At 38.0% G+C, this 14,003-nt stretch overlaps 1 protein-coding gene and 1 long non-coding RNA gene across 3 annotated transcripts; one reads left to right on the top strand and one right to left on the bottom strand.

Annotated features, from left to right (window-relative positions):
• LOC106943037 (uncharacterized) lies at positions 1-2,236 on the top strand. Its single transcript, XR_001423797.1, has 3 exons — positions 1-27; positions 278-332; positions 1,185-2,236. It is a non-coding gene; the product is annotated as an uncharacterized LOC106943037 (long non-coding RNA).
• Positions 2,237-3,257: 1,021 nt separating this feature from the next.
• LOC106943036 (UPF0676 protein C1494.01) lies at positions 3,258-13,429 on the bottom strand. 2 transcript variants are annotated; one of them, XM_015026376.1, is made up of 7 exons: positions 13,185-13,429; positions 12,975-13,099; positions 6,844-6,910; positions 6,556-6,712; positions 5,763-5,905; positions 5,445-5,555; positions 3,258-4,497 (listed from the first exon to the last, which is right to left on the bottom strand). In XM_015026376.1, the coding sequence occupies exons 1-7, from the start codon at positions 13,332-13,334 to the stop codon at positions 4,318-4,320; spliced, it is 933 nt and encodes a 310-aa protein (XP_014881862.1). In that variant the 5' UTR covers positions 13,335-13,429; the 3' UTR covers positions 3,258-4,317. The 2 variants fall into 2 exon arrangements, with proteins under 2 accessions (XP_014881862.1, XP_014881863.1); XM_015026377.1 differs by lacking the exons at positions 3,258-4,497; positions 5,445-5,555; positions 5,763-5,905; positions 6,556-6,712; positions 6,844-6,910 and adding exons at positions 7,401-7,935; positions 8,882-8,992; positions 9,200-9,342; positions 9,992-10,148; positions 10,280-10,346.
• Positions 13,430-14,003: the final 574 nt, after the last annotated feature.

The raw sequence follows: 14,003 nt of genomic DNA, 5'->3' as shown, positions 1-14,003 counted from the left end.
GATGCTCAGAAGTCAGGGCTAAAACAGGTGAGTTATTGTTGTGAGTCTGCAAAAAAAGAAAAAAAAAGAAAAGCAGGAAACAAGTTTTTTTGTGAAGTAGCTCTGAATTATCAGGGTATTTTAGGATTTTCACATCTTACCTGAGATGGGCAGGTAATTAAAACAACAGTTTTAATTAAATTAAATTAATCTGAGTTTAATTCAAGTTGTCCATCAATGTTTCTCTAATGATATATTTTCTTTCTATGCTGCTTGTTTCCTTCGTTCTTCTGCTCAGGCTATGGAAGAAATGGAAAAGATCAAAGCCCAGAGTTTAAAAGCTGAAGCAAAACGTAAGTGTGAGATAGTTTTAATTGCTGTCAGTTTATCCCAAAGAGTTTAACATTTACTCCTAAAGCTACTGACTCAGTTAAAGCAGGTCTACGGTTTCTCGTGGTGTTTGTCTGTGTTTCGTATGAATCAGAAATTTAGAAATATTTAGCAAGAAACAGTCAGAATTTGTTTCTTGCCACACAGTAGCTCAAATTTGATGAAGAGCAGTTTTTACTCATCAAATTTTCCATCGGACTTTGACAGGTCCAGTCTAAGACGCTACTGTTGATCTAGCTCTGTATCTTTGATGTTCTTGCTCTGCTAGAACACAAACTATTCATTGTGACTCTGAGTCTAAAAAGCAAGCGAATCAAGAAGGGGGTCCTCTGATTGTAGTTTTGTGGCCCATCACCAATCTTTAAAAAGCCTGAGCTACCAATTTTTTTCCCATAACTGAGGTCACTTTATTGAGAAGAAGTCCCTAAATGTAGAGAGGAAGTCACTAAATTGGTACAGTGGGGTGACTATTGTTAGCTGTGGATGTGCAGATGTGACCCGGTAGGATGGTCTGTCAGTCAGCCTTCTCTCACAGCAGAGCAAAAGGGGTCAGTGGCTGATTATCAGAACTTGGCAGATTATCAGAACTTAATCAGTTTCACAGATTAAGTATCGGCCAATCATCCAAAATTCAGAAAATCGGGAGCGATCGGCTGGCCAATCAACCGGTGCACCTCTAAAAACAAGGATAAAGTGCTTGATTACGTGTTGGCTCCTTTATATCAAACAAACCACTTTCCAGAAGCCACAAAGTCCATGTTTCCAAGAATTTAAACTAAATTCTGTGACTGAACAAATGTCACTTCCTGTTGCAGAGCCCCGAGGCCCGATGGCTGAGGCGGAACCGGCACCAGTCATACCAGGAAATGCCCAACCTCTGCCTCCTGGTCACCAACAGCAGGACGTGCCAGTGCCAGGACACTCCTAGGCCTCCCCCTCCCCGTCACCCTGTCTGTTATGAGTGAGCGTCTTTGTACGTTTTCTTTTCGTGAACCAATTTTTCTGCTTAGAAAACTAATATCCTGATTAATGAAAGGCAAAAACAGCCCAAAACCATCACGCGTCCCCTGAATGAAGCCGATTTAGGGATCAGATTTAGCGCCAGTGCCAACCCTCCCTTTAGCTAGCCAAATCAGCTGAACGAGCCAGAGTTTTCCTGACGGACAATCACTTATTTTGTTTTGGGTTTTTCAAACTTCTATCCCAACAAGGACTCTGTGTCCTCAGTGGGAAAATTCTCCTTAAATGAAGGGTTTTGTTTCGGGCACTGTGGTTTACTGTAGAAGATATTATCTACAGCAAACCCCATCAACATGTATTTTTGTTATTAAGAGATAATCTTGAAGAAGAAAAAAAAGAATGTGAGTAAAGAATCATTTTGGTTGAAATTCCCTTACCCACTTCCTGTTTTACACGTAGCATTTCTGTTTTGTAGCCGCTGCGTCTTCTGGACCGGACGATGGAAGAAAAGCTCATCTCTACACTGTACATTGAATTTGAATTTTTCACAACTGTGACTTCCAGCGACAAATCTGTGATACCTGATGTGGTTCTTTGTGTTTAGTATGTCCACCACTGCTCCATAGAGTTCGTGTTGTGTTCATGATAATTTATTTATTCTATAAATCCACTGGAAATTTCCTCCCTTCAAGAAGTTTAATAACATAAATGAAGAGTATGAGTTAATTCTCAGGGGACTTTAGATTGTTTTATTTAATCATGATTTTATGTTACTTAAACATTGCAGTAAAACATAAAACTGGTAAAACTTTTTTTTTTGTCTTCATTGATAAGTGTCCTGTGGAATGATGTCATGGTGTACATGGTTTGACTGTTACTAATTAAATGAATGACCTTGCAAGTGTAACGCTTGTGTATTTGCATCATTTATGTGTTACCTTAAAATACATTCTTAATTTATTTTCCTGGCCAACAACAACAGAAAATGAGCCATTTACATCAAATTCAATCCAAATCAGCTGTGAAGCCATTGTGGAATCAAAAGGGTCACGTGACGTAATCACAGGTCTTAAATTTTGTCTTGGCAGGATTATTTAATCTTGTATCTCATATATTAAGTATATTTTATTCCATGCTTTTTGTTTTTATTGGGAAACTTTTCTGTCAGGCAAAAGTTTGAGTCACACTCTGACATCTATATCATATTCTGTGACTCGAGACTGTTGAGGCAACCACTGACTAGCTTTTTAGCGTGTCTCATAATATGGCATGGGTAAGTAGTATAAATTTATATATATATATTAAATGCCATTCAGAATTATTTTAAAACGTCTTAACTGATTAAGTGAAACCTGTAGAAAATGTTGTGAGACAAAATCAACCATCGCTTCAGAAAACAGTCTCTCTAACCGGGTCTAGGATATTTCAGGCAAGACACAAAAATGAGACACAAACCAAAATATAAAATCACAAGATATTTATTAAATCAATGCATTTGGCCAAACAGAGACACAACTCGCCCACAAACACGAACAGCAATAAGTCCGCAGGAGGAGGTCGTGTCTGAGTGAGGACTTCATACTTTTATCTCTCATCCTCGCATCCTAAGACATTGTAAACCCCACCAACTATTCCCATACACACAAACTACACCTTTCAAATCCTGTCCTGCATAAAACACTCAACTCCTGGCTGCTAATCACTTAAGGAGTTGTGTTTTCTCGTTAGTACGAGATGTTTCACCTTTAACTTCTGCTGCTAGAACACTCTGAACTGCTCCACCCTGTTCTGCCACGATTTGCGCTCCTTATCTGTTGCACACAATGTTGAGAAAACGAAATATTTTCTACCTGTTGCTCGTTGTTAACTTGTCTCCCCAGGTCAGTTAATGTCGTGTGTAAAAGTGAAACCATAAAGACAAACGGTCACTGTTCAACTTCACAATCAACCAGAATTTATTAAAAAAATCAAATGCATAAAATCACATCAACAGCTCAACATAATCATCAGAAACCAAATCCACAAAGAAATTAATTACCACAGAAAAATACAAAAATACAAAGACGTTCCTCCGTATTAACTGCCACACTGTGTGTGACATGAGCAGTTTCAATACAAAAACATCTGTTACACTTTTTTTAGTAAAAATTTCTGTCATTATATCAAAAACATACAATTTCACTATGAACTTATTTGCTGTTTGACAACAATAATTAAAACTTCTCAGTTTTTGACATTGTCTAGTAAAATGTTTTTACGTCAGGCCACGTAGCTGCTACATCGATGAGCTGCTCTCATATACTTGGGGATATGTATATGAGTGGTCATTTTGTGGTTAAAACAAACATTATTTTTACATCAACTTCAAAACAATCAGGAAGAGTCTAGCGTTTCAAAATGCGCTAAACTTAAACATCATTAAAACCAGCATAATTAAACAAATTTTTTTCAACACTGGCCAACAACAACAGAAAATGAGCCATTTACATCAAATTCAATCCAAATCAGCTGTGAAGCCATTGTGGAATCTAAAGTGTCATGTGACGTAATCACAGGTCTTAAATTTTGTCTTGGCAGGATTATTTAATCTTGTATCTCATATATTAAGGATATTTTATTCCTTTTTTCTTTTCATTGGGAAACTTTTCTGTCAGGCAAAAGTTTGAGTTGCACTCTGACATCTCCGTTGCATTCTGTGACTCGAGACTGTTGAAGCTACCGTGGCAGCTAACGAGCTGCTGAGATGCCCTTGCTAGCTGGCTAGCTTTTTAGCATCTCTCATCATATCATGGCATGACACGCATGTAGTATAAATTTATTGAGAGTTGGCTGGATGAAATTTGTACATGTCTGTAGATATATACATCTTAAATTCCATTCATAATTATTTCAAAACGTCTTAACTAAGCTGCTGAAACCTGTAGAAACCATGTATGTGTGTGACATAATGTAATGGAGAGGTTTGAGCAGAGAGATGAGCGTCTTTCTTCACTTCCTTCCGTACGTCTCACTGAAACGCTGTTCAAGGTAGCCGGCTCCGGTGACGGGAGGATATTTGTTTGAGCCGTCGCAGCAGGTGATCAGGGCCTCGTCGTCTGGCTGGACGAAGTAAGCCAAAGACTGGCGAGTGCTGGAGTTTCCAACAGGGGGCAGCAAAACCCGATGACGCTGAAAAGACAGAAAGCAATATTACAAACTACTTTGACCCAAACTTCAAGCGTTGCATATTTTCCCACAGCTACGTTGCTCTGATAAAATGTCAAATACGTCAATAAACATTGTACCCCACTGTACAAAATATAACTGAGTGAAACAAGAGCTCTAAAAAGCCTTAGATTTGATCACGCTTTTCAGTTTGAGTTTCTGCCACAGCAATAAAAAGTCTTCCTCTAAGGTTTATTGTGTATATTTGCAAGCTGTGCTCCTATATGTGCTAGCATTAAAGCTAAATCTAGCAATGATACAGACTTTATTTCAGAAATGTACAGGTTTTTTTGCCAAATGGTTCAGAATCGTAAAGTTAAAAGTAATCACGGGCCACAAAATGTACTTTTCATTTTTACTTAATGGAAAAATTCTTAACAAAATTAAAATAAAAGAAAAGAAAATGATGTGTAGTAGTAATCATTACAGATTTGGGGGAAAAAAATGCTCTTGGATGTTCTCAGTAACTAAAACAGGAAGTGGATCTGATAGGAAATGATTCCTTTATTTTGCTAGGTTTAATAGACGGGTTCACCAAAGACTGTTTTTAAATGAAAATAACTGGATATTTGTGATTTACTGTAAGATTTAATTCAAAGCGAGACAGGACATTAATACAGAATATTTCTTTTGTTTTTGATTATAGGAAGACCTTCATTTGTCAGCAAGTTTTTTAAAAGGCCTAACCTCAGAGAAAATTTTACACCAATTTTCTTTTTTAAAAGTGTTCTTGCAGCATTGACCGCCTGGACTGCTGAACAAAATTCGTGGCATTCTCAATTTTTGACCCAGGAGCATCATCAAAGTCATTTCAAAGTCCGCACTTAGACCCCCGAGCCGCTCTTTAGACACCCTTGCTTTGATTTTAGCCTCTGAAGAAGAAGAAAACATGTAAAATCTTTTTAATTTACCACAGAGATGAGCTGATCACTCGTCCAGCGCTGCATCAGGTCAGCGATGTTGACCAGGACGGTTCCAGGGATACAGGGAGCCGAGATAAACTCACCTGCGCGAGTGCAAACCTGGAATAAGACGCATAACATGACAAAAACAAATGAAATGCTTTAGTAAAATAAAAAATAAATGATCTCAATCAGTTTCCATAAGTTGCTTTGATTAGATTATTACTATAATCTAATAAATTTAAATCAAAGGGAGATGTCAAGAAAAGAGCTGCACCTTCTTTGGGGTAAAAATGGATACATTTCACTATTAATCCCTGGAATTACCTGCAGACCCTCAGAGCCCTGGAAAAGCAGAGTGATGCTTCCGTAGTCAGAATGTTCCCCACATCGCACCTGGCCTTCCTTTGCCGTCTCGCTCTTCACTGAAGGGTAGTAGAGAGTCCGCAGCGTTGTGCCGTTCTTATCAGCTGCAGGAGACACAGCAGTTCTCTAAATGCATATCAGCTCAGATAATTCACACAATAATAATTCACATAATTCTAAATTTGAAAAGTTGAAGATTTGCTACAAAAAACTCAGAAATTTTTAGCTTGATTGGAGAAATTTTACAGAGAGAATTTTTAAATTTCTGAGTTTCAAAAGTGGAAAATTTGAGTCTTGAAACTTAGAAAATGTCCAAATGTCAGAAATGTGATTTTTTTTTTTCCTCAAAAATTTCTGAGATTAATCTAAATTTTTTTTTTGACTTTTCTAGCAAATTTTCAGCTTTTCAATCTCAGAAATTTTATAGAAAAACTTGGACATTTCTTAGTTTCAGAGGTCAAGAATGTTCCAACTTTTCAAACTCAGAAATTTCCAAATGTTGAATGTTTGAGATTTTTTTTCCAGCTTTTTTAATCTCAGAAATGTCCAAGTTTATCGAGAAAATTTCTGAGCTTAATCACAAATCTTGACTTTTTGGTGGAAATTTAATCCCCTCTTTTTTTCTACCTACATCTGCCCTAATACGCCGTCGTACGCACGTCCTGTTGAACAAGTTTCATGATTTTCTATGAAGTGCACCTTTCCCACCGACCTCATTGTCCACCAAAGCATTGAGAGAGTGTGAAAAACCTACTTCCTATGAATCGATGCGCACTCAGGAATATGTCCGGGTCCAGACTCAGGCTCTGGGCCATCACCCTCAGCACCCGCAGACTCAGGTCTTTGCAGCGATGGAAGAACGCTGTGAGGATCTCTCGGAAATCCCCCACGGCGTCTGATGACGGCCATTTCTGTAGAACAGACAACGACTGACTAGCCTGACCGGAAGATTTTGCAGTGACCCAAAGTGCTGAGTTTCCCAAAGTTTGCACTTGCAATTTTACAGAGAAGCATGCTGAACAAAAACTTAGTGAGTCATTACTATGTCAGGTTGAAATGATGTCAGGTTAAATGCCTCCTTTAGGTCTCCTGGCTGGCTCGGATTCAACCTGTAAAAGAATTCATCTGGATTAAAAATCAGTCTTGAACTTTTCCATGTGGTCCACGTTACCAAATTTGACAAGCAGGTCGATTGTGCTGTTTCATCCCTGACTTCTGGTGAAGTTAAACCCTTGTAGTGCACTTTGTGTTGGAATAAACCAGGTGTCCAGCATGCCGCTGCTCACCTGTTGACTAACAGTAGGAGAGACAGTCACATCAGTCTTGTACTTCACTCCCTCCACTTGCTCCTAGTACGTTTGAGTTGATTTCAAAGTCTTGATGTTTGTTTTTAAAGTTGCTTGCAGCNTTTTTTTCAACACTGGCCAACAACAACAGAAAATGAGCCATTTACATCAAATTCAATCCAAATCAGCTGTGAAGCCATTGTGGAATCTAAAGTGTCATGTGACGTAATCACAGGTCTTAAATTTTGTCTTGGCAGGATTATTTAATCTTGTATCTCATATATTAAGGATATTTTATTCCTTTTTTCTTTTCATTGGGAAACTTTTCTGTCAGGCAAAAGTTTGAGTTGCACTCTGACATCTCCGTTGCATTCTGTGACTCGAGACTGTTGAAGCTACCGTGGCAGCTAACGAGCTGCTGAGATGCCCTTGCTAGCTGGCTAGCTTTTTAGCATCTCTCATCATATCATGGCATGACACGCATGTAGTATAAATTTATTGAGAGTTGGCTGGATGAAATTTGTACATGTCTGTAGATATATACATCTTAAATTCCATTCATAATTATTTCAAAACGTCTTAACTAAGCTGCTGAAACCTGTAGAAACCATGTATGTGTGTGACATAATGTAATGGAGAGGTTTGAGCAGAGAGATGAGCGTCTTTCTTCACTTCCTTCCGTACGTCTCACTGAAACGCTGTTCAAGGTAGCCGGCTCCGGTGACGGGAGGATATTTGTTTGAGCCGTCGCAGCAGGTGATCAGGGCCTCGTCGTCTGGCTGGACGAAGTAAGCCAAAGACTGGCGAGTGCTGGAGTTTCCAACAGGGGGCAGCAAAACCCGATGACGCTGAAAAGACAGAAAGCAATATTACAAACTACTTTGACCCAAACTTCAAGCGTTGCATATTTTCCCACAGCTACGTTGCTCTGATAAAATGTCAAATACGTCAATAAACATTGTACCCCACTGTACAAAATATAACTGAGTGAAACAAGAGCTCTAAAAAGCCTTAGATTTGATCACGCTTTTCAGTTTGAGTTTCTGCCACAGCAATAAAAAGTCTTCCTCTAAGGTTTATTGTGTATATTTGCAAGCTGTGCTCCTATATGTGCTAGCATTAAAGCTAAATCTAGCAATGATACAGACTTTATTTCAGAAATGTACTGGTTTTTTTGCCAAATGGTTCAGAATCGTAAAGTTAAAAGTAATCACGGGCCACAAAATGTACTTTTCATTTTTACTTAATGGAAAAATTCTTAACAAAATTAAAATAAAAGAAAAGAAAATGATGTGTAGTAGTAATCATTACAGATTTGGGGGAAAAAATGCTCTTGGATGTTCTCAGTAACTAAAACAGGAAGTGGATCTGATAGGAAATGATTCCTTTATTTTGCTAGGTTTAATAGACGGGTTCACCAAAGACTGTTTTTAAATGAAAATAACTGGATATTTGTGATTTACTGTAAGATTTAATTCAAAGCGAGACAGGACATTAATACAGAATATTTCTTTTGTTTTTGATTATAGGAAGACCTTCATTTGTCAGCAAGTTTTTTAAAAGGCCTAACCTCAGAGAAAATTTTACACCAATTTTCTTTTTTAAAAGTGTTCTTGCAGCATTGACCGCCTGGACTGCTGAACAAAATTCGTGGCATTCTCAATTTTTGTCCCAGAAGCATCATCAAAGTCATTTCAAAGTCCGCACTTAGACCCCCGAGCCGCTCTTTAGACACCCTTGCTTTGATTTTAGCCTCTGAAGAAGAAGAAAACATGTAAAATCTTTTTAATTTACCACAGAGATGAGCTGATCACTCGTCCAGCGCTGCATCAGGTCAGCGATGTTGACCAGGACGGTTCCAGGGATACAGGGAGCCGAGATAAACTCACCTGCGCGAGTGCAAACCTGGAATAAGACGCATAACATGACAAAAACAAATGAAATGCTTTAGTAAAATAAAAAATAAATGATCTCAATCAGTTTCCATAAGTTGCTTTGATTAGATTATTACTATAATCTAATAAATTTAAATCAAAGGGAGATGTCAAGAAAAGAGCTGCACCTTCTTTGGGGTAAAAATGGATACATTTCACTATTAATCCCTGGAATTACCTGCAGACCCTCAGAGCCCTGGAAAAGCAGAGTGATGCTTCCGTAGTCAGAATGTTCCCCACATCGCACCTGGCCTTCCTTTGCCGTCTCGCTCTTCACTGAAGGGTAGTAGAGAGTCCGCAGCGTTGTGCCGTTCTTATCAGCTGCAGGAGACACAGCAGTTCTCTAAATGCATATCAGCTCAGATAATTCACACAATAATAATTCACATAATTCTAAATTTGAAAAGTTGAAGATTTGCTACAAAAAACTCAGAAATTTTTAGCTTGATTGGAGAAATTTTACAGAGAGAATTTTTAAATTTCTGAGTTTCAAAAGTGGAAAATTTGAGTCTTGAAACTTAGAAAATGTCCAAATGTCAGAAATGTGATTTTTTTTTTCCTCAAAAATTTCTGAGATTAATCTAAATTTTTTTTTTGACTTTTCTAGCAAATTTTCAGCTTTTCAATCTCAGAAATTTTATAGAAAAACTTGGACATTTCTTAGTTTCAGAGGTCAAGAATGTTCCAACTTTTCAAACTCAGAAATTTCCAAATGTTGAATGTTTGAGATTTTTTTTCCAGCTTTTTTAATCTCAGAAATGTCCAAGTTTATCGAGAAAATTTCTGAGCTTAATCACAAATCTTGAATTTTTGGTGGAAATTTAATCCCCTCTTTTTTTCTACCTACATCTGCCCTAATACGCCGTCGTACGCACGTCCTGTTGAACAAGTTTCATGATTTTCTATGAAGTGCACCTTTCCCACCGACCTCATTGTCCACCAAAGCATTGAGAGAGTGTGAAAAACCTACTTCCTATGAATCGATGCGCACTCAGGAATATGTCCGGGTCCAGACTCAGGCTCTGGGCCATCACCCTCAGCACCCGCAGACTCAGGTCTTTGCAGCGATGGAAGAACGCTGTGAGGATCTCTCGGAAATCCCCCACGGCGTCTGATGACGGCCATTTCTGTAGAACAGACAACGACTGACTAGCCTGACCGGAAGATTTTGCAGTGACCCAAAGTGCTGAGTTTCCCAAAGTTTGCACTTGCAATTTTACAGAGAAGCATGCTGAACAAAAACTTAGTGAGTCATTACTATGTCAGGTTGAAATGATGTCAGGTTAAATGCCTCCTTTAGGTCTCCTGGCTGGCTCGGGTTTAACCTGTCAAAGAATTCATCTGGATTCAAAATCAGTCTTGAACTTTTCCATGTGGTCCACGTTACCAAATTTGACAAGCAGGTCGATTGTGCTGTTTCATCCCTGACTTCTGGTGAAGTTAAACCCTTGTAGTGCACTTTGTGTTGGAATAAACCAGGTGTCCAGCATGCCGCTGCTCACCTGTTGACTAACAGTAGGAGAGACAGTCACATCAGTCTTGTACTTCACTCCCTCCACTTGCTCCTAGTACGTTTGAGTTGATTTCAAAGTCTTGATGTTTGTTTTTAAAGTTGCTTGCAGCGTTGCACCTTCTTACTTACGTGATGTTGCCCAGTCTGCTGACCAACAACTGACGAAGGCCCCTGGGTCAAAGTTCAAACTGTGTAGCTGGTCTAAATCTGGAATTCATTACCTCTTGAACCTAAGCTACAACTTTTAGCACATAGTAGCATTTTACCAATATTGTTAAACTGTTCTTTTTACCTGTCTGTATTCTAGTCTGACTGCTTAATTTTTGCACAAATGTTAAGTACTTTGGCTCAATAGGTCTATATAAATAAAATTTGATTGACTGGTGTGTACCCAGCCCTGAGTAAATACTTTGTAAAACCATCCTGTGTTCAGAGTAATATGCAGTATTAGTTTTCCAATACACTTGTAGGCCAAAAAGATCCAAATAAAAACTTTAGGACTTCCTATGCATATTTTTTTTTCACCTAATCAGCTCAGTTCAGGTGGACTGTCGTCTCTTAGTGGTGTTTCCATGTTCAGAGGTATGGTGTTGCAGAGAATGAGTATCAACTGTGTGTGCTTGTGTTTGTATGAGAGTTTGTGAGCAGAAATGGTAGTATGAACAACCGTGAATTAGCATCGCAGCTAGCAGCTCGTTTCTTTGAAGAACTGACATTAATAAAGAGAAAAGCAGAGAAGCTGGTCAGAGATCTGAGCTGCGGTCTCCCGTTAATATTTTCTTTTGAAATCTGTGATATATCTTCATCTTTAGGAAGGATTTTCACTCTCAGCATGTCTTTGAACTTCTCTCTCTTATTTACTTCAGCGCAGCTGTTTTTAAATTCTGTAGCTTTCCGTGTACTTCTAAATCTCCTTCGTCGCATCTTTTCGGGCTTGCTACTGCCTCTAGTGGCGTGGGGGTGGCAACACAACTAATCTAATTACATTACTAAATCAGAATACCACAAAGTCTTTATTATTAATTCTGGCATTACTGGAACCGTAAAAGATAAATTCACTGGAGTTACACATTTTACACTTTTTCAAGTTCAATGTCAAAATCACATTTAAAACCTCTTTAGTTTATTTGATTTAGAATTCATTCATAATATTTTAACCATAACTTATTAGTTACTCTTATTATAATTTTAATGCGAATTCTTACAGACTGTCTTCTGAAAAGAAAACAAGAATAATCCATTTCTCTAATTATTTGATACCACAGTTACAGTTTTTTTTTTTACCTGTAAGTATTTCCACAAGTCTAAGTTTAAGTATTCTTATGAGTAATAAGAAGTATTTTACTTTGGTCTTATGCAGTTACTCAAAATGTTCAGATTTCATTCTTTAAAATTTTCATGCTTTGGGATAAGGAATAGTTGAAACTATTCTTATAAATCTACAAGCTGGAAACTTACTTCCTCCTCTTCCAGGAAGCCTGCTGTTCCTGTTTCATGATGCTTTCTGCCTGACTATGATTTCTTGTGATTAGACAGAAAAAGGAAGTAGAATTAAAGCAAAGTTTGCAGGAGACAAAAACAACACACAACCAGATTGATTCTATTGAAGTTTAAGTCTACTGTTGGGTCTTTACGTTACTTGTGTGATCAATTTTAAAGGTAACTGCATGTATTGTTACTATTAAACTAAAATCTCCAGCATGGGGAAGTGGGATGATCTCAGGTTTTCTTGACAACAGTCAGCTCAACTTTGCTGAAAACACTGGCTATATCTTTAAGAACTGCAAGAAATATTTTAGCAGAGACCAATAATTATTGGTTAAGAATAATTAACCAATAAATTAATCACATTTTCCTATAGCGTGGTAAGTGTTTTGTTCTATTCACAAATTGTTGATAACGTGATTCTATGAATATGATTGATCGTTTTAGGGTCAAAGGAAAATTTCCACGCAGTAGCAGGTTTGAAAAGATGTGACTAAGGAGCAGATTTAGAAGTCCACCGAAAGCTACAGAATTTGTTAAAACTGTGAGCTGCACTGAAGTAAATAAAAGAGAGAAGCTCAAATACATGCTGAGAGTGAAAATCCTTCCTAAAGTTGAAAATATATCACAGATTTCAAAACAAAATAAAAACGGGAGGCCACGCATAATATAGTAAATAGCTCCCCCTTCACTTCCGGAGTGCAATGATGCGAAATTGAAAGTGGTCCGTTCCCCCCCCCTTTCTGTTTGCTGCAGCAAAGTCCTTCTCGTCCATTTGGCAAAAACATGCAGAAGTACTAAAACGAAAGTCCGTGGGATATAGTTGCGCACTACACTGTGTTGGTCTGTCACATCAAAAGTTTATTATTATTAATTATTATTATTATTTTTAAAAAATGCATATTAGTGTCTTTTTTTTGTCGTATCTTCCTTATCTCGTATCTGGATGACCTACCTCTCGGTTTCCATCGACACCCAGCCGTGGTTGGAGCTGTTTGGGAAGCTACCCCTGCTGACTTGCTTCTTCAGCTCTTCTGGCTGCAGGAAAAACCTCTTGGACGACCCCATGACACGATCCACCTTTTAAAGACACGCCACATATGAAATGCATATTTCACTTTAGAGGATACAGTCAGAGTATGTGAGTGTTCTCAGCTGGATTCACCTCCTCTTGCGAAATCCCAGTGTTTTTGAGAAAAACCATCCCAACTTGAGAAAATGCGGTTTTCAGCTCCTCACTCAGACTCTGCAGCTCCTTGCCATCAGCATCTTTCTTACTCAGGTTGTAGACGCTAAAATCCACCACAGGAATCATCGTATTGGGGAAAAATGTCTGCTTAGAAGGTAAAACGAGTAGAGTCGCAGATCTCGACAAGTACGCCTCGCTGCAAACAGAAAGAGGCGGGACGGACCACTGTCTTTTTTTTTTAATTTTTTTTTTAACTTTATTTAAACAAAGTTAGCACAAACAAGTAAGGCAATTACAACAGTGCAACTGCAGAGGACATAGTAGAGGCAGATTTCAAAATGGAAATACAAAGTAATATTGATAAAGAAAAAAAAAACTAAAATAGCAACAAGGGGATTCATATGTTAGGATTAACATACATCGGTGGGCATTTCCATTAATATTTCAGTCAGGTATTCATATGATTCAATAATTTCAGAGAGTTCAAATATAACGGGAATTCAGATTAAAAAAAATTAAAAACTGGGGATGATCTCAGCACTCTTTGTTTATGAATAAAGAGTTTTGCCAAACAACATATTAGGTTACAACAGAGTTCTATTGCTTTGTTTGTCAAAAACACTCCAACGGTTACCATATCTCTACAAATAGATTCAGGAAGTGCAATTTTCGATTTGACCCACCTTTCTAAGTAATTCCAAAATATTTTGGTTTGAGTGCATTCATAGAAGACATGGTCTATCGTTTCTACATCGCTTTCACAGAATGAGCATTTATTGTCATTGATATTAAAGC

Source organism: Poecilia latipinna, unplaced genomic scaffold (genome assembly GCF_001443285.1).
Source record: "Poecilia latipinna isolate Pla-1442-1.1 unplaced genomic scaffold, P_latipinna-1.0 Scaffold4811, whole genome shotgun sequence".
NCBI classification, from domain to species: domain Eukaryota; kingdom Metazoa; phylum Chordata; class Actinopteri; order Cyprinodontiformes; family Poeciliidae; genus Poecilia; species Poecilia latipinna.
The sequence above is the reverse complement of the archived record's forward strand: the minus strand, read 5'-3'. Positions and strand labels throughout refer to the sequence as shown.

Excerpts from the sequence above, each read along its gene's own strand:
- LOC106943036 (XM_015026376.1), bottom strand. The coding sequence starts at position 13,334 with ATGATTCCTGTGGTGGATTTTAGCGTCTACAACCTGAGTAAGAAAGAT. Across the intron at positions 6,911-12,974 it reads GTGTCGATGGAAACCGAGAG|GTTGAATCCGAGCCAGCCAG; the intron begins GTAGGTCATCCA and ends ATTCTTTTACAG. Across the intron at positions 6,713-6,843 it reads CATCATTTCAACCTGACATA|AAATGGCCGTCATCAGACGC; the intron begins GTAATGACTCAC and ends TCTGTTCTACAG.